The sequence below is a fragment of the Schistocerca nitens genome, chromosome 2 (genome assembly GCF_023898315.1).
Source record: "Schistocerca nitens isolate TAMUIC-IGC-003100 chromosome 2, iqSchNite1.1, whole genome shotgun sequence".
Taxonomy (NCBI): domain Eukaryota; kingdom Metazoa; phylum Arthropoda; class Insecta; order Orthoptera; family Acrididae; genus Schistocerca; species Schistocerca nitens.
The window spans coordinates 884,536,666-884,562,803 of NC_064615.1; the positions used below are offsets into that span (position 1 = coordinate 884,536,666).

Below are 26,138 nucleotides of genomic sequence, written 5' to 3' on the forward strand. Positions count from 1 at the left end.
TTAAGTAGTTCTAAGTTCTAGGGGAATGATGACCTTAGCAGTTAAGTCCCATAGTGCTCAGAGCCATTTGAACCATTTTTTGAGCCAGTAGTCTTCTGTGGTATTGCTTTACTGGGGTGTTTCCCTTTTCTGCTTCTCTAGTGTATTAAGAGCTGCTATTTGGCTTCCATTTTCTATGTTATTAATACTACCAAGCCTCCTTATAGACTCTTTTAAGGAGAGACACTGAGCAGAAAATAAACTTACGAGCAATTCGTTTGTTTCACCTTACTTACTAGGTTGGCCACACAAGCCGCAGTCGGTCCTTGGCCTCGTCGGTCAGGCGCCTCCATCTTCCCCATTCCATGTATTCTTCTCCGGCTAGACCCATCATACTTATGTCCCCTCTGATTCCGTCAGTCCACCTCAGCCGCGGTCTTTCCCTCGGTCTGCTGTCTCTGCTGTCCTCTTCCACCACCTGCCTTGTGATCTGTCCCTCTTAACGCATTACGTGCCAGTAACACTTCAGTCTCCACTCTGTAATCACAGCCACAATGTCCCACGATTTGTGCAGCCCCTGCAATTCGCGATTTATCCTTATCCTCCTGTCGTCTCCATCTTTCACTGGTACAAAAATCTGTCTCAGAATAGTGTTTTTAAACATCAGGAGTTTTATTTCTATCTTTTATGCCAGAGTCCAGTTCTCTGTTCCGTGTAAGAAGACCGGTTGTATTACCGTTCTGTGGATCCGAATGTTCGTGGACGTTGACAGAAGCCTTGGATCCCAAGTGCAAACCTTGACCTGCTTCCTGCTTGAATTCTTGTCTTTATTTCCTGGTCTGTCTTATTCATTTTCCTGAGTAGTGCCCCAAGATATTTCAGTTCTCTTCAGAGACATTACTTCCACATCTAAAGGTCTGTCATCGTTCTCACTGCTCACTGCGAGGTATATGGTCTTATCCACATCTTAAAACCTAGTCTCATTGCCTCTGCCATTAACACTCTTGTCACCTGAACCAGATCGTGTTCATTCTGTGCAATTAAAACATCATCTTCATAGGCCAAGGTGTTGACCCTTCTGCCCAGTGCGGTGGTAAGGGGGGTGGGGGGAGGGTGGGAGAGGCAATCTCCCTGTCGCATTCCATTTCTCACCTTGAGTGTCTCTGACATCTTTCCATTCACTTTCACCATACTTGTTCTTACTTGTATACATGCTTTTATAAATTTTATTAGGTTTCTAGGAACCATCTCCCTTCCCAGTTCTTGCCAAACACTAAGGTGATAAAAGTCATGGGGACTTTCTAATATCATGTCGGACCACATTTTGCTCAGTGTAGTGCGGCAACTCGACGTGACATGGACTCACAAGTTGGAAGTCCCCTGCAGAAATATTGAGTCATTCTCACTCTATACCCATCCATAATTGCGGAAGTGTTTCCGATGCAGGATTTTGTGTAGAACTGTCCTGTCGATTATGTCCCATAAATACTCGATGGGATTCATGTCGGGCGATCTGGGTGCCCAGATTATTCGCTCGAAGTGTCCAAAATGTTCTTGAAACCAGTCGCAAACAGCTGCGGTCCGGCGACATAATAGCCCATTACTGTTTGGGAAAATGAAGTCCATGAATGGGTGCAAATGGTCTGCAAGAATCCGAACATAACAATTTCCAATTAATAATCGTTACAGTTGGACCAGAGGACCAAGTCTGTTCCATGTAAATACAGTCCACACCTTTGGGAAACTAGGGAAGATTTTCGGTATTAGTACTGTCATCTGACTGCACGATGAATGTCGGGCTATCATGAAGACTTGGTAGCAATTAATTTTTCATGTAGGAGGCGACCACGGTATCATCTGAGAGTGGTACCGACTTCAGACTCTCACCAAACCTTTCTCCATGTATTTTGACGGCTGCGGGAAGAACTAATTCCTCAGTCATAATGCTTGGTGATTTGAATTTTTCAATCAAGTATGCTACATCTTGAAAGTTCGTAGGGCCTACTTAGGAACAGATACCTGTTTCTTGAGGAACCAGTCGTTTCCTTTTAGTTTCCTTTTAGTTTTTGCTCTCGGTGCTAAAAAAATTCAGTGAATTTACTCGCATGTTCTGGATATTTTGTCTCAGGGATCTCCCTATTTTGTATTCGTGAAGCCGTCGTTGGCTGAAATCAAGAACTCACTGTGGCCTTCCTTGTTATTCAAAAGAATGCTGGTAAAGCCTAATGTCAGATAACTGCTGTTTACGCACTCTGGTTTTGCGTTTAGAACTCACGGTGATGATAAGAACGCAGCGCGGGATCAGCCTCGGGCATGGGCGTGTGTGTTCGTCCTTAGGATAATTTAGGTTAAGTAGTGTGTAAGCTTAGGGACGGATGACCTTAGCAGTTAAGTCCCATAAGATATCACACACTCTTGAGCTGTTAAGAACAGAGGAAGACACGCAAGAAGAATCTACTTTGATTTAACTCGAATCTTTTACTTATTAGAAATGCATTTATTCGGAGGAGACGAACACTCAGTGAATCACTACCGTGGGCTCCCTTGTTACCACTGCGATTCTGCCACTCATCCATTAGTGTCATTGATTGTGGTTTAATGCTTGGTAAGTAGCTAATACTGGGGGTGATCGTTGACTGTTTCTCATCTTTCCTACTGACAGGACCTACTGGTCAGTTCTTGAGAGATAAGACAGCATATTAACGGTGGAGGAGCAGCCTAACTTGGTTCATGGGAATGAGAAACAGACGCTAGCTACCACCAACTTGCACAGTGCGTTGTTGACTACTTGGGTCCATGGCGTCTTGGGGTTTGGACCACAGTCGTACTTTACCAGTAGCTGTTACCGTCTGAAATCGGGACGCATCTAACCAGCCAACTGTTTTCCAATCGTCTAGTGCAGCCTTCCTCGAAGTTGGTAGCACATGTCACTGGGGGAAGGTAGGGTAGGGGGGGGGGGGCGCAGAATAATAGAGGGAGGCGCCGGCTTTCGTTGGAATATTTGCATTTTATATTGTGCAGTAAGAAGATTTCCGGTAAACGAATACAGCTAGCCGGAGGATTATTTAAGAAGCATGCAAATAAAGGTAACAACAGGTTTTACCAAAAAATGTATATTTGATATTGAGAAACACGTTCTGGAATGTAACGCAAGAAACTGTGAATCATAACTGTGTAAAGACAAGTGCAGTGAGAACACTATCTAGTACTTTGTTTAAGAGTTTTGAGAAATGAATACAGAAAGTGAAATGTATCACAGCATAATAGAGGGTTTCGGCATTTTGCCTCGAGCTGTGATTGTGCAGGAACACTGAAGATGTATCAGCATGGAAAGGAGTTCCTTGATAGCTACATGTTGTATTTTCATCTGTTGGGATGAGCGCAGCTAAATTAGGGATCTATGATGTTGTAGCTACATTTAATAGTAGGAGTGATGAACTGAGAATGCTTGTGGAACTAGAAGTGAGTTTGGGGAACTGTACGGCGAAAGAACTTCATGAGACGGATACACAAGGTGTAAAGGAAGCTGCGGCTTCATTTTTTAAAAAAAGGAAAAAAAAAGAAAAAGTCCACTGTAATGAAGAGAAGGTAGTTACTCCATAACAGGGGAGTTAACGATGACTCGCAATATGGTCACTGTTGCTTCTGTTTCACACTGTGTAACAATAAAGATAAAAATTTCGTATGCAATTTTAAAATGTGCCTGAGTTTTTCAACCTGTTGGTTTTAAACATTCGAAAAGCCATGGACCAGCAATTGTGCATGTAAGTTTATTTGGTTTAACCCCTAACTCACAAGGCTAGGTCACTCAGATCGCGTGAGATTTTTTAACTCTTTCTCTACGGTCATTTCTGTCAGAATGCTTATACACCCTCCCTACCCTCTTGACATCGCTAACCCTACAATGTTTCTCCGTTGGTTGCGTTATCGATACCTGTATTTGTTGTTGACACGTGTTGCTGGGACGTGTCGACGTCTCCTAGACCGCGACTCGTGAACTTCCTCCCTGTTTTCTTCAACATAGTACAAAATATGTTCACGGGAATGCGTAAATTTTAACGATCCTAAATGTAATGAATTTATTTTTCGGTGGATGGAGAAGATGTCAGGGGCGTAGATGAAGAAATAGGCGAAAAAGACGACCATTTTTCAAAAGGCACTGATCATAGTTCTACTAGCGGAGAACCATTCAAAGGAAGAACTTCAGGACAAGATGTTGACCTTTCCATTTCTCCAATAAAACACATAACATGTAAGTTAGAATAAAATGTGTCCTGAGTGACGATAAAGAAAAACGTAGATCCCAGTAGTGAATGTCAATTTTGTAGACTTTCTTTTTGTATCTATAGAGCGTAATTTTCATGTGAAAGTTTAAACTCTTGAATTTAGTTTTATGTGAAAATTTGCTTTATACAGAGACATATAATTTTTTATAATGTAAAATTCACTTCTGTAACTGTTCGTTTATGTGTACTAGTTTAAAAAAATGCAAAAAGCTAAGTGGTTTCGTGTGACAAAATTTAAAATACTGCAGGAGCTTTTTAGTGTTATTAAATTAGAATGAGTATTTAAACAACACTTAAATAATTGTAAAAATAGATGTTATTTGACTTAAATGGACAATATCAGAAGAACTACTTCTTTGATCTCGATTTAAACGTAGGGACCCCAGAGCCACCACCCTGTGACATACGTTAAGAAAAGTCACGTAGTGAGTTAAAGGTTAATTTTACTACATTTACGTTGTAGAAAAGTCTATCAACAGTACAGATATCGAGTAAAAACTGTGGGAGCATTCGTATTAACGAAAACGTTCAAAAATGGCTCTGAGCACTATGGGACTCAACAGCTGTGGTCATCAGTCCCCTAGAACTTAGAACTACTTAAACCTAACTAACCTAAGGACGTCACACACATCCATGCCCGAGGCAGGATTCGAACCTGCGACCGTAGCAGTCGCACGGTTCCTGACTGCGCGCTTAGAACCGCGAGACCACCGCGGCCGGCTAACGGAAAGCTACAAAACGAAGCTACAGTTAATGTAAGGTAGAAATTGCATATCTCTGTTCTAAACAGCCTTTCAGGTAACGAGTATTGATCAATGTAACTTCAACGCGAGCACAACACGTAGCAGGTCTCCTTTTAACTTATTTTCTTGATAGGTTTCTTTTTAACCATAAATTCCCATATTATCATCTGTTAAAGGTGAAATGTATTTTTTTACCTGTCTCTTTCTCTGAAACTGATGCGTCAAAATTGCGCTTTAAGTTATCTGACTATATTTAGAAAATTGACTGATGCTCATCCGTGTTGACTTACACAGCCGGTAAAACAGAACACTGGAGACAGATGTTTGAGGTGAACGAGCTTGGCCTGGCCATCTGCAGCAGGGAGGCGGTCCAGGACATGATGAGGAGGGGCGTCGACGACGGCTTCATCATCCACATCAGCAGGTAGGAGCAAGCGCTTACATGATGAGGCTCGTAACACACACACACACACATATCAGTATATATGGGATGGCGCTTAGATAATGAGGCTCCTATAGGCGGCCACACATACACACCACACACACACACACACACACACACACACACACACACACACACACACGTGTACAAATAATTCCGTAAGTAGATACTGCAGTAGTGACTGTAGTGGAATTAACTCTAATAGTGATACATCTGTCACTCCATCAGTCCTTTACGCCCTTCTTGACATTTAGAAATATACTATTTCTCTTATTTACGTTTCCCTAAATTCTTGTTAGTCACAAATCAAATGTTTACTGACGTAATAAGTTCGCAGTCTCGGTAACGATTATGAACGTTGCTACACTCTTTGTTCTCAGATGACTTTCGAATGCGTGGCATTATACATTCGGACATAGTGTATGGTTGTCAATTATATGGTATGATATTTCATACAGGCAAAAATTTCTGTTTTCGAGTTAGCTCTATTTATTGATGCCAAATTTAATTGCTTTCGATTTCACTCCCAAGTGGTTAGAATTTCAGGCTTTTTACTCAGATGCAAGAACTGTTCTAAAACTTCAAAATATGTCGTCTCTTAATAATAAGCATGAAAAAAATTTATTAACGTGTCAACAGGGAGTCCGAAGACTCCTTAACCACACTCATCGAGACACCCAAACTGTTGTGGATTTAGACCGAGAATTTCATCCTTGTCAAGTGCTTGAAATCCACAACATGTAAGTCTAACAAATATATATACAGCTGAGTGCAAAAACAGAAACAAAAACATGGGGAACATGCTTCTTGGTTTTTAAAACGTAGCCATTTGCAAAACACGATGTTTTTCCTTTTCTATCCTTAAAACAAAGATATTTTGACACCTATGCGTTATCTCGATTTTTTTTCTGTAAAATGTTATTAAGCGCTGTTATTTGGTCTTCTCTGCCAGAGCTAAAAACTACAGCAGGGGAATTTTTTATCTTCTTGTGAATACTCACGTGAACTGCATTAATTTTACATACAGACTGCACAGCTCATCCTGATTCTACGGGTTTTATGGCTTGACTCCTTGTCATCTCCAAAGCAATCGTAGGAATATCTTTGGCTGAAGAGTAATTATATTTGTGTACTTTTTCCGAGGTTAACGCTAATAGATATGTCGTTCTAATGCTGCACGTCACACACCAAGGGTGCACAGTACAGTGGAAGACTTAGTTATAAATACATTAGGTGGCAAAACGTATGCAGAAGCCCGCTAATTAGTTTCAAACAGTGTTAGTCGATCTAATTAATACTAACTTTCAAATCTTTTTGAATATTGCTGTTGATTAGTGTCTGAGCTTCCTCAGTGGTCGTGGGAATTTTCCATTCTGTAGTGGAAACTCTAGTGACAACATGTGTTCTCCATTATTTTGGAACCACGAAAGGTACCTGACATCAAATTTTATTCCGTAATTCTCTTGAACGCCTGCTGAATGATGCTAACACTAATAAAAAAAAGTCTCAAAATATCTACTAGCAAGCGTACGATTCCGAACATTAACTTTTGATCCATGGGTATAGAATGTTAGAGTCAACGATTAACCCTCTAAAACTATTAATTGATGAAATTAATAACGCAGTTTAAACATAATGCATCGGCATCTTCAACAAAACTTACAGGCAGTGTGACTTGCAATATTAAACCATGGTTGCTAAAAATTTACCCCTGAACAGTGTTTTACGACATTTCTCGACAATGCTGAGTTCGTATGGGAACGATCTAGTAAAGGCCGGGCACGTACGAGAGCTGCAGAGAGAATAATAAGGAAGTATTCATAACTATTTTGTCAATAACCAGCTTATCGCCCGCTGTTTCGCTCGCGTATACTGTATGGTCTGCACATATGGTTTTTGTTTTCTTTTATCGCGGTTTTATTTTGCTGACAGACTGCAAAACGTTCGACACTTTTCACACTAATTAAGGTCATAGAAGCATGGTATTTTCCGAATGTACTTTCGGCCAAAAAACGATTCTGGCAGCTGAAGCCCTAGGTTTTTGTTGATCATGATTTTTACGTTATTGCGTTCATATTTCAATAGAAACGTTCATCCTCTAACACATATTTCTTTATATGTAACCGAGAAGTGAAATACGAGTTTTCATAGAATCAGCTTTAAAAATTTTTTAATGTGACGAAATAGTTTCTTAAAAATTTTCATCTCCTGTCACACACTAAGGGGTCGTATTTGCAAAAGTGGTGACACATATTTTTTTTATTTGTAAAACAGAACCCAAATACAATTTTTCATAGGTTTAGCTAAAAAATACTTTCATATTGGAATATTTTCATAAGACATTTCACCCCCTGTTTCACCCTCTTAGGGACTGAATTTCTAAAGAAACACATATGTTTTTATTTGTAACCGAGAGGTAAAACACCAATTTTCGTAGAAGTAGCTTTAAAAATACTTTAGTAGTTCTTTAATAATGATTTATTTTCAAAAAGTACTTCGAACCACTAGTCACTCCCATAGGGGCTAACTATCCAAAAATGCTTAAGCATGTATTTTTTTTTTCTGACCGAGAAACCAAATAGCAATTTTAGTAAGTCTAACTTCAAAATTTCCTTAATAGTACCATCTTTTCAATGAAACATTTCATCGTCTGTTTCACCCCCTTAGGGGTAAGATTTCGAAAAATCCCTTCTTAAACGACGCCTTCACTACAAGTTTAGCACCGTCAGCAAATTTCAAGTTTCTATACTTAGTGGTTTGGTCTGGGTGATGATCAGTCACTGAGCCAGTGAGTCACTGAGTCGAGACATTGCCTTGTATATATTGTAGAGGGGTAGTCTGTCCAAATGACGCCGGCCGGTGTGGCTGAGCGGTTCTAGGCGCGTCAGTCTGGAACCGCGCGACCGCTACGGTCGCAGGTTCGAGTCCTGCCTCGGGCATGGATGTGTGTGATGTCCTTAGGTTCGTTGGGTTTAATTAGTTCTATGTTCTAGGGGACTGATGACCTCAGATGTTAAGTCCCATAGTGTTCAGAGCCATTTGAACCATTTGTCCAAATGACACATGTAGTGGGAATGCCGTTTCCACTGTTCAGAGTTGCTCCCCTCGAATCTTCCTCGTGGAACGATTAATGCCCAATGCCGTATCGCCCTGTGTTAAATGTGTAGATGTCGGAGGCGCAAGATGTGGGCTGTACAGTGAGTGGGGTGGGGGGAGAGGGGTTGCAAAGTAGTTCGTTTCCTTTACGCCAGATTGTTCTGAAGCAGACATATGCATTCGTGTAGTATAAAGACGAATCTGCATCAGTGCATGCGCCCTTTCATCCTGATGGTGCCTCCAAGCTTCTTAAGTGTCTCAGTATGTCACTGACTGGCGACGATATAGCGGATTCCACAATATCTTCGAGAATGACGACGATTGCATTAGGAAAGTTAGTTATCACGACTTTGTGTGCGGATCGCTAGAATAACATTTCAAGTCGAGTAGATCTGTTGTCTTTTTCTGGATTTATTCTTAGTTTCCAGGAAATAAAAATATGCTGTTTGACAGTTGCTAAGGAACAACTGACAGCTGCTACGGAACAACCGACCAATGATAGCAAAAGGAAATGTGGACGTGTTAATTCCAGCGAAGACTGTGTACGAACGCTCTGAGTGCATTCGACAGTTCATGCAGTACGGTGTGTGGTGAAGGTTTTTGTGGAAACGATTAGTGCGACATTCCGTGGTACGGCAATACATCTGAATGAAATCATCTGAGTGTTTATGATCGTGAACGAACAGTTGGAGGGCTTCAGGCCGGTCAAAGTTTCGCTACTGTAGACACAGTAATAGGTGTTTCCAAATGTGTCACTTCGCGGTTAAACAACTGGCCAAGTGCGATAAGGTTTCGCATACTGAGGGTTCCGTACAAACTTAATTATATAGACAATCCATCAATTCCGTGAATCCAGAATCTCGACCATTTCTGCCTGTTATCGACACTGATGTCGGCTAGGTATCGGTCGCAATGATTCCAAGATTTTCGATAATATTTTAATTTCAATAATACAAATAGTTACGCAGCAGGCAGGCGACCATCCATTCAGGATGACGGTGTTGCTATGCTACAAGTCAGATATCAGGCAAGGAATGCCTTTCTTGTCCGTATGATGCCTTTCGGACTTCATCCATCAGATATCCAGGACCGATTACTGTCTCTAGATATAGTGTTTTAAGTTACGTGTGAAAGAAATATTCGCAGACTAGTCAAACATCGTCAGACTAGTCAAAAATCGTCAAAAGTGGACAAGGCCCCAGGGACCGATAGCATCCTAGTCAGTTTATATACACATTTTGCAGCTGTGTCAGGCCCTTTTTTAAGCATGATATATGGTAAATCTCTCGAACCAATAATTCTGACCCGTGACTGGTCAAAGCAGAGGTGACACACAAAACTAGCGTCCAATATTAGTGACATCCATGTGTTGTAGAATCTGAGAATATATTTAACACATCTTTGTGTTTCAACGACAGTATTTATATTTCAGAGTATGAACTTTATTCCGATGTCTCAATTATCTATGAAATTTTCGATCATTTTTTCTTATAAAAATAAGAGACGTGACAGTCAGTTTTCCTTCTTCTTCTTCTTCTTCTTCTTCTTCTTCGAGACTCACAGTTAAATTGTATCATTCCGGTTTCATTAATTCTGTTGTGAAATAACATCTTTTAAGTAATTTACGACTTTATTTTGGTAACTGATTGCATTACCCTATCGTTCCCGTAAAATGAAATACTTCGTATATTTTTTTGGCCTTTTAAACTGCTTGAGAGTAGTCAGTTTTGTGACGCAGTGATCGATCGTCATAACCGCGATATCGCTTTCACATTTCGACATTTATAGGACGAACATGCAGTATACACTTTTACCGATGTCTGGCTGTAATAATAATAATAATTATTATTATTATCATTACTGTGCAGACTGTTTCTTTACATTAACAACAATGACACGTTCTTGTAATACCAACGACGACTAGTGGGCCTGAAGCAAAACTCACATCAACAAACAAATAATCTCTTACAAATTCATTTCATAAAATGGTTCAAATGGCTCTGAGCACTATGGGACTCAACTGCTGTGGTCATCAGTCCCCTAGAACTTAGAACTACTTAAACCTAACTAACCTAAGAACATCACACACATCCATGCCCGAGGCAGGATTCGAACCTGCGACCGTAGCAGTCGCACTTCATTTCATACCATAAAAAATGTTTTCTTTTCTTGCTGGCAATGTGATTTGTCTTGCTTCGTTAACATTTTACTTCCTTACTTAAATATAAAATCACAGAAATCCACACTGGAGGGAAGGGATACATTACAGTTCTCAGAGTAAATGTTGCGAGATGTCTAGAACGGAATGGAGAAACCAATTCCCGACTTGTCACATGACATCGTGAAAACCATGGATGGAAGTAACGAGACAGATGCTATTTTTACCGCTGGAAAGCATTTTACTTTGCACCACACCAACGCTTATGACGGTCGTTAATATGGTGTATAAAACGATGCCTGTGAATGGATTAAGAATTTTTTAGTATGGAGGTTCCAACATGTTGCGTAGAGAGTCATCGACAGATGCAGAAGTATCTTCAGGTCTGTCCAGAGAAATGTATTAGGAGCCTTGCCATTCGTGTTATTTATTTATGATATGGCAGACATTATCATAAATTCAGATTTTCTGCAGATGAGGCAGTTATCCGCAGTGAAGTATTGCCTGAAAACAAACTGCAGAAATGTCCATACAGATATTGATAAGGTTTCAAAGTCGTGCCAAGATCGGTTACTTGCTTTAAACATTCAAAAATATAAAACTGTGCACTTCACAAAGCGCACAAACAAAGTGTCCTAAGAGTACAACTACTATGAGTCACAACTGGAAATAGTTAATTCTTCAAAATGCTTTGACATAGCAATTTATCGCTATATGAAAAGGAATGATGGCATAGGCTCAGCATCAGATAAAGCATGTGGCAGACCTCGATTTCTCGGTGGGACGCTGAAACAGCTGAATTGTCGGGCACGTGAAAACAGACACAAACTACCCCACGAAAGCCTAGCTACAAATTTTCAAGAGTTTAGGAATACACTAGCACCTCTGACGTATCGTTCTCTTAGGTACTTCGAAGACAAGGTTCGATTAATTGCAGCTCGCGTAGGGGCAGATTGGTAGTCAATCTTGCCGCCCTCCTTTGCTCTGCCATTAATTTCACAGCAGTTTATAGAATGGGAACTTGATACGGAGCAACCTGAGCTTCGGTAAAGCTTTATGAGTGACTTTCCTTTGCAGTACTGCGGCCCATATACCGATTTTCAATGATGGCCTCGGGATGCACTCAGCCAACAAAACAGCTGTGAGGATTATGGCTGAAGGACTCAGGAAGGACCTCGTCGCCAAAAAGAGCAAGATTCGTGTTGGGGTAAGGCAACATTTCTCGTCCTGTCTGTAACATATACTTATGAAGAAATCCTTTGATTGATGTGTTGTTATTGCGGTTTTCAGTCCGAAGACTGGTTCTGTGCAGTTATCCAAGCTAAGCTACATGAACACTTCTCTGAATAACTACTGCAACCAACATCCTTTTGAGGACTATTGTTGCAGTCAAACTTTTTTCTCCCTCTACAATTTTTACCAACACACACTTTCCTCCATAATGTGTCCCAGGATATTTCCGATCAATCATTCCGTTCTTTTAGTCAACCTATGTCATACATTACGTATTTCCCCAAGTAGACCGACTTGTTACTTCCTTATAAATTATCCGATCCACCCATCTTCAACATTCTACTTTATCACCACATTTAAAAAGTGTCTGTTCTTACTGTTTAATATACATGTATCGCTTTCATAAAGAGCCATAATCCAGATTAGCACCCTCAGAAAATACTTATCTGCTTTTCAGAAATGCCTTCCTTACTTTTGCCAATCCTCATTTTGCATTCTCTCTACTACGGCAATCGTCAGTCATTTTGGTGCTCAAATAACAAAACTCATCTATTGCTCATCCGTACTGTTTCTGACAGAATTACGATGTCATGGCCAAACATCAATGTTTTTATTCTTTCACTTTAAAGTTTGGCTTCATTTCTTTCACAGGCCCTTTTTAACTTCTACTTCTCTTTCATGTCCTTCGATTCTTATAACTGCAATCTGGCTTCTGCATAAGTTGTAAATAACCTTTTGCTACTTTTATTTTATCCCTACTACTCTTAGAGTCTCAGGTAGTGGATTCTAGTAAATGTTGTCAAAATATTTGTCTAATTCTATGAATACTATATGAGTACACTTGTCTTTTTTCAGGCCGTCTTGTAGGATATGTCGTAAGGTCAATACTGCCACGCGTGTTACTCCACCTTCCCTAAACTAAAACTGACCTTCCACGGGAGTGGCGTCTACCAGAATTTCCATTCTCCCGTAAATAATTTGGACCCGCATTTTTAAAAGATGACTTATTGAAATGACGGTTCGGTAATATTTGCTACTTTCAGTTACTGCCTCCTTTGGCATTGGAATCATTGCATTCTTTTGGAAGGGTGAGAGTATTCCGCCTTCCTCATGTGTCTACCATACTAGGTGGAACAGTTTTGTTATATTCTCCAGAAGATCTCATTAATTATTATGAGAGAGTGTTGTCTTCTCGAGGTACCTTGTTTTGACTTCGGTTTTTCAGTGCTCTGTTAAATTATTCTCACAATGTGGCATTCCCCGCGTCATCTTCACCTACTTCCATTTCCTTTTCTAAAATATTGTCTTCAAGTTCCTTTCCCTTAGACAACCCAGCTATACATTACTTCCGTCTTACAGCCTTCCCTTCTTTGCTTAGTAAGGGCTTGCCATCTTAATTCTTGATACTCATACAGCTGCTTCTCTTTGCTCCAAAGGTCTCTCTGATTTTCCAACAAGCGACATCTATAATTCCCATAGTCATGCATGATACTACAGCATTGCATTTCTCCTCCAGCCATTCTTGCTTTGCCATATTGCATTTTCTTTCACATTTTTTTATTTTTTAAGACTTCTGTATTCCCTTTGTCTGCTACAGTTGCTTCATTTTTATATTTTCTCCTCTAAGTTAAATCCCGTGTCTCGTGTGTTATACAAGAACTTCACACTGAGACTTACCCTTTGGCTCTATAATTTTCTGCTGCCGTCGCTATTTCATTTCGCAATGATGTTAATCCATCTTCCTTTCGCCTGTTTCAGTCTATTGTTGCCGAATGCTACCTTTGAAACTCTCAACAACCTCTGGTTCTTTTCATTATGAAGATCCCTTATCCTTATATTCCTACCTTTGTATAATTTATTAAGTTTTATTCTAGATTTCATAAACAATAAATTAAGGTTGTAAGCCACATACGCGCCTAGTTCCGAAACCTCTGTCTTATCACTACATAGACTGTAATCTATAATTAAGTAATATATCGGGTGTAAAATAAGTTTCACCTTCACAATAAACAAACAACGTAGTTTTTGTAATTGTAACTTTTACAAACAATGTTGCATAGGAACGGGGAAAAAATATGTTTACAGTAGCAGAGAAGTAGTGGAGAAGTATGTATGTAACAAAACTGTCTGCTATATTGAGATTCTAAATCACATATTTGACTTTCCCTTGGGAAAGGCGGCTTCGAGTCTCCGTCTCAGACATAATTTTTCAATATCACTAAGCGTCGATGTTACTCTGGTTTAGAAGGACAGATTTCAGCTCAAATATAGGTTTGGTAAGAAGGTATGTTTCCAATGGTAGCTATAATAAGAAACCATACTGTTGTTCTGTGACTGAAATAGGTTGGCTTTAATTTAAAAAGAATCAAGAATACCGTTTATCGAAAAATTGAAATGTTTATGACGATACATTACAAAATTCCTTCATTTCCAAGACAGAATTACAGACATCATCTTGTACCACTGTATATGTATTAAACACTAACAATTAATGTCTCTCTTTGCAGCAAATTTCTCCAGGGGTCGTAAAAACCCCTGTGCTTACCCAGTCTGATAAGTTTGCAAAGACCTTCGCGGATATGCCCTGCTTGCAAGTGGAAGATTTAGCAAACGCTGTTGTCTACATGCTTTCCCAACCCCCAAGGGTTCAGGTGAGTTTTCATCTGATTTTGCAAGTTGCCTTATTCCAGAAATGTTCGAAATTTCCATTTCAATTTTATTAATAATCAAGTAACCATAGTAATTACTACTAAAACAGGTAATTACGGAGATGGTAATCGTCCAAAACTGCATAAATATGTCCCTAAGTAGGAAACGAATTCCACTGACAGCCAAGGGAAATCAACAGCAATTCACTGACAACAGTTTGAGAAGGCGGGACCCATTCTGATGGTTGTCATTCGCTATTGCAATAGGGATATGGCTGCGTACCCTGGTCGCCGATTTGTGAGCGCGCAATTTTGAGGCACGTGAAAGAAAATAGTAAGGGCAGAAGGAAGAGGGACGAGGGAAGATGACATTGAAGGGGGAATAAGGTAAAGTCGCGGGTTCAGAAGAAGAAGAAGAATGGAAAGGAATGGGTTTGAAGGCACTAAAATGGAGATGGAACAAAAATGTATGAAAGGGAATACTCGAGAAATTTGGATAGGATTGTGTTGGGCAATAGTTGCCTAAGACCTAACTTTCTACTTTATGTAGACACCTGTATACAGACTTGCTTTGATCAATAATGAAGCAAAGAAAAATGAATCAAGCTATTGTTGCAAACATTGCGACGGGCTGCGTTTTGTTCTATGCTTTGAACACTTCTGCGCAAAAGATGAATGTGTACCTCCTGCTTCACTGAAAAATTCTGTTGATCTCAATAAACAAATTTACAGGTGGAGCAGCGATGAGATTTAAACAAAGAACGGGATAAGGTCGATAGGTTGAGGGAGCGGGAATAACGTCGAAGTTTGCTCTGGGTGCTAGTTACATCAATGGTCCTTGTCGGGAAGTTCATAATGAGATATAAAAGATACAGTTCGCTTGCTCAACCATGTCGACACAACCCCTTGTGCTAGCAAATAAATTAAAACAAGTGAAGTTCAGACAAACATGTTATAAACCTCTTTCCGAAATTCAAGGAGGGAGTATGGTTTCAGAACTCAATCATCATTTAAAAGTGGTAATAACTTGTGAGGTAGCGTAGTGGCAATTCAAATTGAATGCCTACTGAGTATAAACTCAGTTGTGCGACTGGATTCGTGATTACCTGTCACAAAGATAAAAGTACATAATGGCGGAAAATCAACGAGTAAACAGATGTAATAATCCGACGTTCTCCAAGATAGTGTTATACGCCCTTCACTGTTCCCAATCTATTTAAACGATTTAGGAAACAATCTGTGTAGCCCGCTTAGAATATTTGCAGATGAGCTGTGATTTACCGTCTAGTAAAATCATCAGAAGATCAAAACCAATTTCAAAATGACTTAGAGACATTATGCATATGGTATGAAAAGTGTCTCTGAACAATGAAACGTGTGAGGTCATTCACATGAGCACAAAAAGAAATCCGTTGAATTTAGGTAAAAAAAATATATCACAAAAATTCACAAAAAATTTCACAAAGAAAATCACAATATATAAAGGGTGTCAGGTCGACTAAATAGCCAGGAAATTACTGTTCCGAACACCGTAAAGTGGAACGATCACTTAGATGATATTGTGGAGAAGGCGAACCAAAGACGGCATTTTAATGGTAGAACACTTAGAAGATGCAACAGGTCTACTAAAGAGACAGCCAACAGCCACGTGTTCATCCTCTGCTAGAAAAAATGGTTCAAATGGCTCTGAGCACTATGGGACTCAACTGCTGTGGTCATTAGTCCCCTAGAACTTAGAACTACTTAAACTTAACCTAATGACATCACACACATCCATGCCCGAGGCAGGATTCGAACCTGCGACCGTAGCAGTCGCACGGTTCCGGACTGCGCGCCTGGAACCGCGAGACCACCGCGGTCGGCCCCTCTGCTAGAATAGTCCTGTGCGATTACAGATCCTTACTAGGTCGGGTTGACGGAGGAAGTCGAAAAAATTCAAAGACGGGCATATCGTTTTGTATCGTCGCAAAAGAGGAGAGAGAATGTCTCGCGTATGATACGCGAATTGAGGTGACAATAATTAAAATAGAGGAATTTTCGTTGCGGCAGGATCATCTCGTCAAATCTCAGTCACCAGCTTTCTCATCGGAGTGTGACAAGAGAAATGAGAGCTCCCACAGAAAGATTTTATCGTTAACTTTTCCCAAGCTGTTTTAGAGAGTAGACTGGAAGAGAGATAATCTGAAGGTGGTTCGAAGAACCGTCTGCCAGGCACTTAACTGTGAATTGCAGAGCAGACATGACGAGGCACCACGAAAGAATTATCAGAATGGGACGGAAATCGGTAGCTGTGCTATACATGTACGGGCAAATAGAAGATTACAATTCGATGATTTAGTCAAGAGAACGAGGTACACAAATTGAGCAAATCAATAACGCGTTGATCCATCCCTAGCCCTTATGAAAACAGTTATTCGGCTTGCATTGATTGAAAGAGTTGTTGGATGTACTTCTGAAGGATATCGTGCCAAATTCTGTCCAACTGGCGCGTTGGATCGTGAAAATCCCGATGTTGTTGTAAGGCCCACCCGTAGCGTTCTAAACGTTCAAAATGGCTCTGAGCAATATGGGACTTAACTTCTGAGGTCATCAGTCCCCTAGAACTACTTAAACCTAACTAACATCACACACATCCGTGCTCGAGGCAGGATTCGAACCTGCGACCGTAGCGGTCGCGCGGTTCCAGACTGTAGTGCCTAGAACCGCTCGGCCACCCGGCCGGCTCTAAACGCTCTCAATTGGGGAGAGATCCGGTGACCTTACTGGCCAACGTACCCTTAGGCAAGCAGGAATACAAGGAGTAGGAGCTCTCACCCAGTGCGGGCTGCCATTATCTTTCTGAAATTTAAGTCCAGGATGGCTTGACAGGAAGAGCAACAAAACGAGGCTTAGGATCGAGTAGACGTCCTGCCGTGCTGTAAAGTTACCGCAGATGACAATCAGAGGGGTCATGCTATGATGTGAAATGGGACCTGAGACAATCACTCCTGGTTGTCAAGCTGTGTGGTGGGTGACAGCCAGGTTGGTATCCCACTGTTGTCCGAGTCGTCTCCATGTATGTCTTTGCTGGTAGTCGGGGATCATATCGTAGCGGCTCTCTTCACGGAAGGTGATTCTACTTCAGTCATTGAGAGATCAGGCCGAAGATGCGTCCAGTGACGCCCCAGGAGCGATCGGCTTGGGGTGCCGTTTTTTTTTTTTCATAGCAGGACCCTTTTAGTTGTCATCCGCGGTACCCTTACAGCACAGTGATACGTCGACGATTTTCTATGGTCCATTTTGTCGCCATCAATGGAAAGCCATCCTGGGCTTACATTTCAGCAAGATAATGCACAGCCACATACAGCGAGAGTCTCCACTGCTTGTCTTCGTGCTTGTCAAACCTTACCGCGGCCAAGATCGACGGATAACTCGCCAGTTGGAATGTTGGTGAGTTATTGGTAGGACCCTCCAACCATCTCTGCTTTTTCACGATCTAATGCGCCGTTTGGACAGGAGGAAATCGACAGCTCTATCCATCAGTACTAAGCTGATTAACTGCTTTCATAATCTCCAGAGGTGGACCAACGCGTTATTGACTTGGTTAATTTGTGAAGTTTCTTAGTTTCTTCTGTTCAATAAGTCATCCAATTTTTCTGAAATTTTAATGATTTGATTGTCCCATTCGGATAATTCCTTTGTGAAAGTATACGTACTAGGGCAGTTTGTGAATAATGTAGCCCTTGTTTGCTACTTGAGAAGCAAAAAGTGCTGATGTCTCACTGATTGCTTTTCTCGTAGTTTACTTATTTTGCTCTACTTTATGCACGTATATCTACATCTGGATGTACACTCCATATGGCGGAGTGTACACGTACGTTGCCATCATTACAAGTGCACAGTTCACGTTTGGCGCCTGCTTCGCTCACTACCAGCACAACCACCGCCGACATTCCAGCAACGCGACCCGCTCTCTGTCGAATCATTCGCACTTCGTGAAAGTTCTTGTCTACTATTACGTCTGTTCAGTGACGTGCCATGACGAACATGCTTGGTATCGGACTTGACCTGTACTATTTTTACACACTGTTTCAGTCCACATGTGAGCGTTGTCTCTGGTGCTCAGTCACTGCAATTCTACATACTGTGTACTTTGTTGTTTCCAATACAGTAGTAGATCACCTCCACAAATCACTTTATGGTGCGTAATTGAGGGCAATTTTGGAACCAATGTCCATACTCCCTTCAATGTTCCATTCGCGAATGCTCCGTTGGGACAATGACCGTCGATAAATCTCCTCATCAGCTTTATTTTCTCAAATTTTTTTCGTCCTGGTGAGTTGGGAGAAGTACAGAGATGTAATCTGCTGCCCGACGCTGCTTGGAACGTACGATCTCGGAATCTGAACAGTCATATACAAATCCTCTCTCTTAGAGACTGCCTCTGGAGTTCGTTCAGTACTTGTAACACTTACTAAGCGATCCCTTGATAAAACGAACACTTGTTTCTTGTTTTTTCTCTATCTGCTCCATTAATCTAACATGGTAAGGCTCTCAGATTGATGAAAAATACCAATGAATCGGTCTTACGACTGTTTTGTAATCCACCTCCGTGGATGGATCTTATTTTATTTACCTACTAAAGAACTTCCAAATCTTTAGATTCTATTCATCATATAGAAATACACAAAAGACAGTTCTGAGTAGTTAATAAATTAAAAACTGCAGTAATTCTATTCATCATATAGAAATACATAGAAACACTTCTGTATAATGACTAAAGAGAAAACTGCAGGGTTACATTCCACAGATGTGTAGTAAGTCTTGCGTGGCACCAACCTACGAAGAATTCACGGCGCTTCGTGCAATGTTTCTGCTTTGGCACTCGATCACTGTACAGATCAAACAAGCGCCGAGGTACCCTAGTACTGTCCAGGCTCGCCTTTGGGGCACATTCGCACATGATAGCCCACATGAAGCCACGACACATTGGTATTTCGTGGTTCGCAATTGACAAATATTGTGATGTTTTACTTGCTTTACGGACTACAGTAGAAACAAATTTATAAGTGATAACAATCTTTTGCACAAGCTGTCGTAATTTGGATTAGCATATCGGTACTGTGTAGCTATTTTCAGGTGTATAGCATAGCCCATCACTTGGACATGATAGCTTTAAAGTCAGGGCTTACGCTGGTCACACATTTTAGTTTCAAAATAAACAAGACACCAAATGTCACGGGTTTATGTCCTACAACAAATGTTCCAAAATTAAAACTTTCAAGTGAAAAATGTTTAGTATGTAAAAACGTATGACCATTTTCCTTAAAAATATTTCCAAAGCAAGAGTAGAAACTTTGCTCCGTACTTCGCCACTGAAATGTTATCAGTGTCGCAGATTAAATGTAAAGAAGTTGTGTTGCTCCTATTATGGACAGAAAAAAACAACACAATTATATTTAATATTCTTTCTCATGTACTTACGTGAGGCCGATATATAACTAAATACTAAAAAATTCCTTGTAGTTACAAAGAAATAATTTATACTTACGAAGAAAAACATTTGCATCTTCTTGGCATACAAGGTGAGTCACTAACTATTGCCACCTAGAATATCTCAGAAAGTATGATAGTAGCTGAAAAGCTTGTGGAACAAATATTGCGTGGGACAACGGTGGCCATAATATGACGTTGGTTTTTTGTTGCTAGCTGGGGTCTCATTAGAGATATGAAGGTCAACTTTTTTTTTTTTTAAATGGGATACTATAGTTCGGTACTTATTTTCTGATAGCTCTTATCGAGACGAATCCAACGATGTGTAACAGTAAGGTCTTTGAAGGTCAGCGTAGGTGAAAAAGGTGGCATGAACGTCCATTTACAGAAGGTGTTCGAAGTAATGACCATTGGTATCAGTGCAGTGCTGGAATCGTCTTATCATGGATTGAGTAGTATTCCTTATCACTTCGGCACTTATTGAAGCACATGCTCTGACAATTCTCTCTCGTATATTGTGCAAATAGTAAATATTCGCCGAATACAGCGTATCCATCTAACGTGCCATTGACATCTAAACATCATTCGACGGTTTCGCAGTACAACAGTAATAGGAAAGGTAAGACTAGTATCGTTGAATCAAGGAATGTGAATGATATACTCCTTCGAAGAACAAGTCGATATGCTTCTCATTTACGGAGAATGCCAACGAAATTCAGTGAGAGCTAGAGACTTATACAATGAAAGATAACTTCAACGTACTCACCCTACACGTCGTACGTTTAAATATATGTATGATAAATTGAGAATAACTGAATCTTAAACGCATCGGAAACGTATCCAGATAAGGAAAGTTACTAACGAGGAAATGGAAACTGGTACTGTTGCCACTGTGGTTCGAGATCCATGTGTTAGTTCGCGTCAAATCGCAAGGAATTCTGGCATGAGCCAGAGTAGTGTTGTTCGTGTTCTGCATCGCCATAAATATCATCCTTACCATATCTGTCTCCACCAAGAATTAACTGGTACGGATTGTATGTGTCGCATTGAATTTTGCCGATTGGCTCATCTTCAGATTCAGAAGGCTGACACGTTTATTAATTTGATTTTATTTACTGATGAGGCTACATTCACGAACGATTGAAATGTTAATTTGCGTATCATGCATTATTGGGCAACTGAAAATCTACGTTGGATGCCGTAAGTAGCACACCAAAAATCGTGGTCGGTGAATGTATGGTGTGGGATTCTGGAGGACAGAATTATAGCCTCCTATTGCATCGAAGGAAATGTTAGTGGTAGGAACTTCACCACATTGCTGCAAGAAACGTTAGGTCTGTTATTGGAAAAAATACCTTTAGGAGCAAGGAACAGGAAGTGGTACCTACACTATGGGTGTCCGGCACATTTTTCGCTGATGGCTAGAAATGAGTTGCAGAGACAATTCCCAAATCGTTGGATTGGACGCGGAGGAGACGTGTCGTGGCCGGCTTGTTCGCCAGACTTAACGCCTCTAGATTTTTTCTTGTGGGGATTCGTAAAATACATTGTTTGTAAAGTCGTTCCGACTACACCTGAAGATTTGCGAGAAAGAATTGTCAGAGCAGGTGCTTCTATATGTGCCGATGTGGTAAGGAATACCACTAAATCCATGATAAGAAGATTGCAGCACTGCATTGATACCAATGGTCATCACTTCGAACACCTTCTGTAAATGGACGTTCATGCTACATTTGTGACCGTTGACCTTCAAAGACCTTACTGTTTCACATCACTGGATTCGTCTCGATAACCGCTATCAGAAAAGAAGTACCAGACTATAGTATCCCATTTAAAAAAACGAAGTTTACCCTCCTAGCAACCAAAAAGCACCGTCATGTTATGGCCTCCGTTGTCCCATGCAAAATTTGTCCCACAAACTTTTCAGCTCCTATCATACTTTCGGAGTTATTCTTGGTGGCAATAGCTAGTGACTCACCCTTTAGCCGGCTGCTGTGGCCGAGCGGTTCTAGGCGCATCAGTCCAGAACCGCGTTGCTGCTCCGGTCGCAGGTTCGAATCCTGCCTCGGACATGGATGTGTGTGATGTCCTAGGTTAGTCAGGTTTAAGTAGTTATAAGTCTAGGGGACTGATGACCCCAGATGTTAAGTCCCATAGTGCTTAGAGACATTTTTCACCCTGTAGATATCATTTTGTGACAGTAGCGGCTCCCCATTGCCTATTCTGGTGATGACATTAAGCGTTCAGCTAATTATTGCATGCATTTTAAATAAAATAAACTAATAAATTCACCACCAAGGTCTTAATCAGTGATACAAATTACTGATAGGTTTGTTGTGTCTGTCTTGGTACACAACGGTAAGGAGAGGTGGGTTACAGAGTGGTGTGGTAACTGCCTTTGTAGGGAAACCGGACAGGAGCAGAAATGGTTGTGAACAAATTAACAGTAAACAGCGGGTTGACTTAAACTGTATTTCTCCAAGCACAGGAGGACTCATTACAAATACTGCAGCAAGAAATAGAGTCCAGCTTATACAAGAGCAACAAGGATGAGGTTCTCTGAACTTAAGCAGAAATGATGGTGTTAGAGCAGTGACTAGGAGGTATCTGCGTATCGTCATGTAGTAAAAGGGCTCCAAGTGCGGAAAAACTGTGCGGCTGCCGCAGGCAGTCCTTCATCTCGGTGGCAGAGGACGCCCGTAGTACGGTTCCGCTGGAGGCGTGGTTCAATGGGCGTGCTCCATTAGCTCGCCGGATGCTGCGCAACCAGTATCAGCGTCTGACGGAAACAAGCAGTTCCGTTGCCAACATTATGCCACCTGTGGGGCCGTATTCATACGTGACACAAGGTAGAACGGAGGTGCAACGAACGTTAAATAATGTACCTCCACTGCAATGATTACATTTTGACTAGTAAACGTTATTGTCTGTAAAATTCATACATGAATTCATAGGCTGGCAAAAGTGTCTAAATACTTGATTTCTAAAAAGCTCGAGCTCCAGTACAGTGGTTGGTGAATATATTGTACAAAAATAAGAAAGACAGTAGTTGAAATAGAAAAACCAGTGTCCACAGCTAGAAATTAACAGAAACGAAACACACTAACTTCCATATAATAAGAATCTAACCGACACACAATGCACTGAATATAAGTGACGATCAGTTGAAGAAATTATTCGAAGTCTCACAGTGGCAAACTGGGTTCCAGACTCAGTGCAAAAATTTAGAGTCCAAATCAATTTGAGACGCAAAAATGAAACTTCTGCTGAACTTGTTGTGTCTAATTCATACAGCATAGACACAATGAGGTAGCTAGGTGCACGCTAAACTAACGCAGACGGGCTTGAAGTTCTGGAACATGAGACTTATTAATGAATAAGAGGAAAAGTACGTAGATGCGTTTAATACTTATCTTTATTCTCTTGTTGGAATACATCTCTCTTGAATATTAGTACGCTATTAGCACTGATACAATTGGCGCCTTGCTAGGTAGTAGCTATGGACTAAGCTGAAGGCTATTCTATCTGTCTCTCGGCAAATGAGAGGAAGACTTGGTAGGTCTAGTCGCAAGCAATGTCGTCCGTACAACTGGCGAGGTCTAGTCCGTGTCTTGTGACCTGCCATGTAGTGGCGCTAGGATTGCGATCACCCAGTGGCGACACGCGGGTCCGACATGTACTACAGGACCGCGGCCGATTTAAGTTACCACCTAGCAAGTGTGGTGTCTAGCGGTGACACCACAGAACTACAGGCAAAAATAAGTCAGAACCCTGGCTATTTTAGTCAACCGTTAAGTCCCAACAAACTTGTGCGAAATATTACGAAGTGTCGCGACTGACGATACAGAATGTCTCTACCACCGAAAATGTCTGCGACTGCTCTACCACTCAGCCCGAGATAGCTTTTGCCTCTTCAGTTTTATACCAAACTGTGATCGACTGCGAGATGGTCGTCGCCTTTTAAGGCCCCAGACCTCCCCTTAATGTGTTGTACATTCAGCAGCCTGATTGACAACTTTTAAGACATGTATGATATCCAAAATCTAATTGCGGCGTTAGCTGTGAGCTAAAATCCTAAGCAAGACTGAAACCTCACAAGTAATTTTACGAGCATTAGTTCGTCCAAAATTTAAGGTGAAATAAATGCAAAGTTTGATAGCAGTGCTGAAAATCAGTTCATAACCTCTGTGGTTTAACTTATTACAGTAAATATGTATATGGCGTCATCTTCTTATGAGATTTTTCCTCCTCTTTTCATTGCACTACTCAGAATTAGGCTAAGTGTACTAGTATTTAACCTACAGGCGAAACTACGCAAATTAATAAAGAGTAAATTAAAAAATTAAAATCTTGCGGACTAAACGTTGAACGTGGTTTACCACTATGTTCGTCAACACTTACTGCGGTATTAATGGTGTGTCTATTGAATTCCAAATTTTAACTAAAGTTCAATTAAAAAGTGTCTCACAACTTAATCAATTATGGTATGTTACATGTGAGTAGTTCAATGAGAGCCATTACTAAGAACCACGCCGGCCAGTGTGGCCGAGCGGTTCTAGGCGCTTCAGTCTGGAAACGCGTGACCGCTGCGGTCGCAGGTTCGAATCCTGCCTCGCGCATGGATGTGTGTGATGTCCTTAGGTTAGTTAGGATTAAGTAGTTCTAAGTTCTAGGGGACTGATCACCTCAGATATTAAGTCCCATAGTGCTCAGAGCCATTTTGAACTAAGAACCACAATTAGTGCTTGATCTCCTTTACAAACAAGTATTAGAAAAATTATTAATGATTTGATGAAGTTCAGGTACATACATATTCTCGGACTTGTATTTTCTCATATAGATTTATCACAAATCTCGGCTGCCTGCTCGGCTTGCCTGTCCCTGTCGTGGTTTGCAACGTAAAGTGAGCAAACTTGAACGATAGAAATGAACCCCCTGTGCATGACAGCGGCGGGAATGACGTCGCGCTCGCTGGTTTGAGTCTGACATGTCCACGTGGCACGGCCGGCCACTTTCGGTGGTCAGCCACGTGGCGCAGGGATCCGCCGTGCAGAAGCAAACGACACGCCCACCACGGCCCTCCCTGGAGCCCACAATAAAGAAAACTTAAGTTTTACTCCATAAGCATCCTGCAGCACATACCCACCCACCAGCAGAACGAGCTTCTGGTGTCATCCTCTGTCACCGTTCCAACGCTGTGTCATAGATTAAATCAGTGGTAGTCAGCCTGGTCCCTGCTGCCCACTACTGGGCGTTCCAGCATTCAAGGTGGGCAGTAGGCGGTTTGGGTGTTAGAAGCATTTTCATTAGATTTTCATAAATATTTGACATAAAATAATGTCAGTAATAATAAATATACTCTGTAACTTTCTGTAAGTATGGTATATAATTTTTACCAAGTAACGTTACTTCCCAACTTTATAAATCACCATTATTGTGCGGCCGGTGGGCAGTTAAAACGTTTTGCTGTTACCACAGATACAGAAGTAGGAGATAACTAAAAAGAAGGTTGACTACTCCTTCTGTAGGCCAATAAAGAAAAGGGCAGCTATGGAAACCGAATTTTCTTCCCTACTTCTCCTCCTAATTAATGTGTTTAATCTGTTTCAGGTTCACGAAATGATTATCCGGCCAACAGGCGAATACTACGAGTGAACTTGCACTGAATGTTTCTTTCAGTGTACTGTAATTTCTGATTTTAAGATTAATAAAACATCTGTTTTTAAACTGCATATGTGTTAATTGCTTAGTGCATATACGCCGTCAAAGTAGCTAAATATGACCTCCACACTGCCAAGCCTGTTACACAATACGAAATCTTTTCCTAGTTCTATGTGTTCAAATGCCTTCCCCACGCAATAAGTACTACAGTCATGCTGATGGACAATGTGTAGTGCTTTAATAGTTTATGGAGGGGCACGAAGGCCGTCTCTCTCCACGAAAGCTGGTCATGTGTGTCCTAGTCACTTTCCTACACAGTGCCCAACACCACGACGAGCTGCAGTCTCAGAAATCTAAGCATGAGGTACCTGACAGCTGACGAATGTCACTCAAAGGAAATAAACGAACTAATGTGTAATG

General features: G+C 41.0%; 1 protein-coding gene across 1 annotated transcript in view; it reads left to right on the top strand.

Moving 5' to 3' along the window:
* Positions 1-25,787, top strand: part of LOC126234694 (dehydrogenase/reductase SDR family member 11-like) — a 48,954-nt gene extending 23,167 nt beyond the window's left edge. Inside the window, exons 3-6 of the mRNA XM_049943433.1 lie at positions 5,303-5,432; positions 11,782-11,911; positions 14,445-14,588; positions 25,668-25,787. Of these exons, the coding sequence (XP_049799390.1) occupies positions 5,303-5,432; positions 11,782-11,911; positions 14,445-14,588; positions 25,668-25,712 (449 nt within the window). The 3' untranslated portion in view covers positions 25,713-25,787. The remainder of the gene's footprint in view (positions 1-5,302; positions 5,433-11,781; positions 11,912-14,444; positions 14,589-25,667) is intronic.
* Positions 25,788-26,138: the final 351 nt, after the last annotated feature.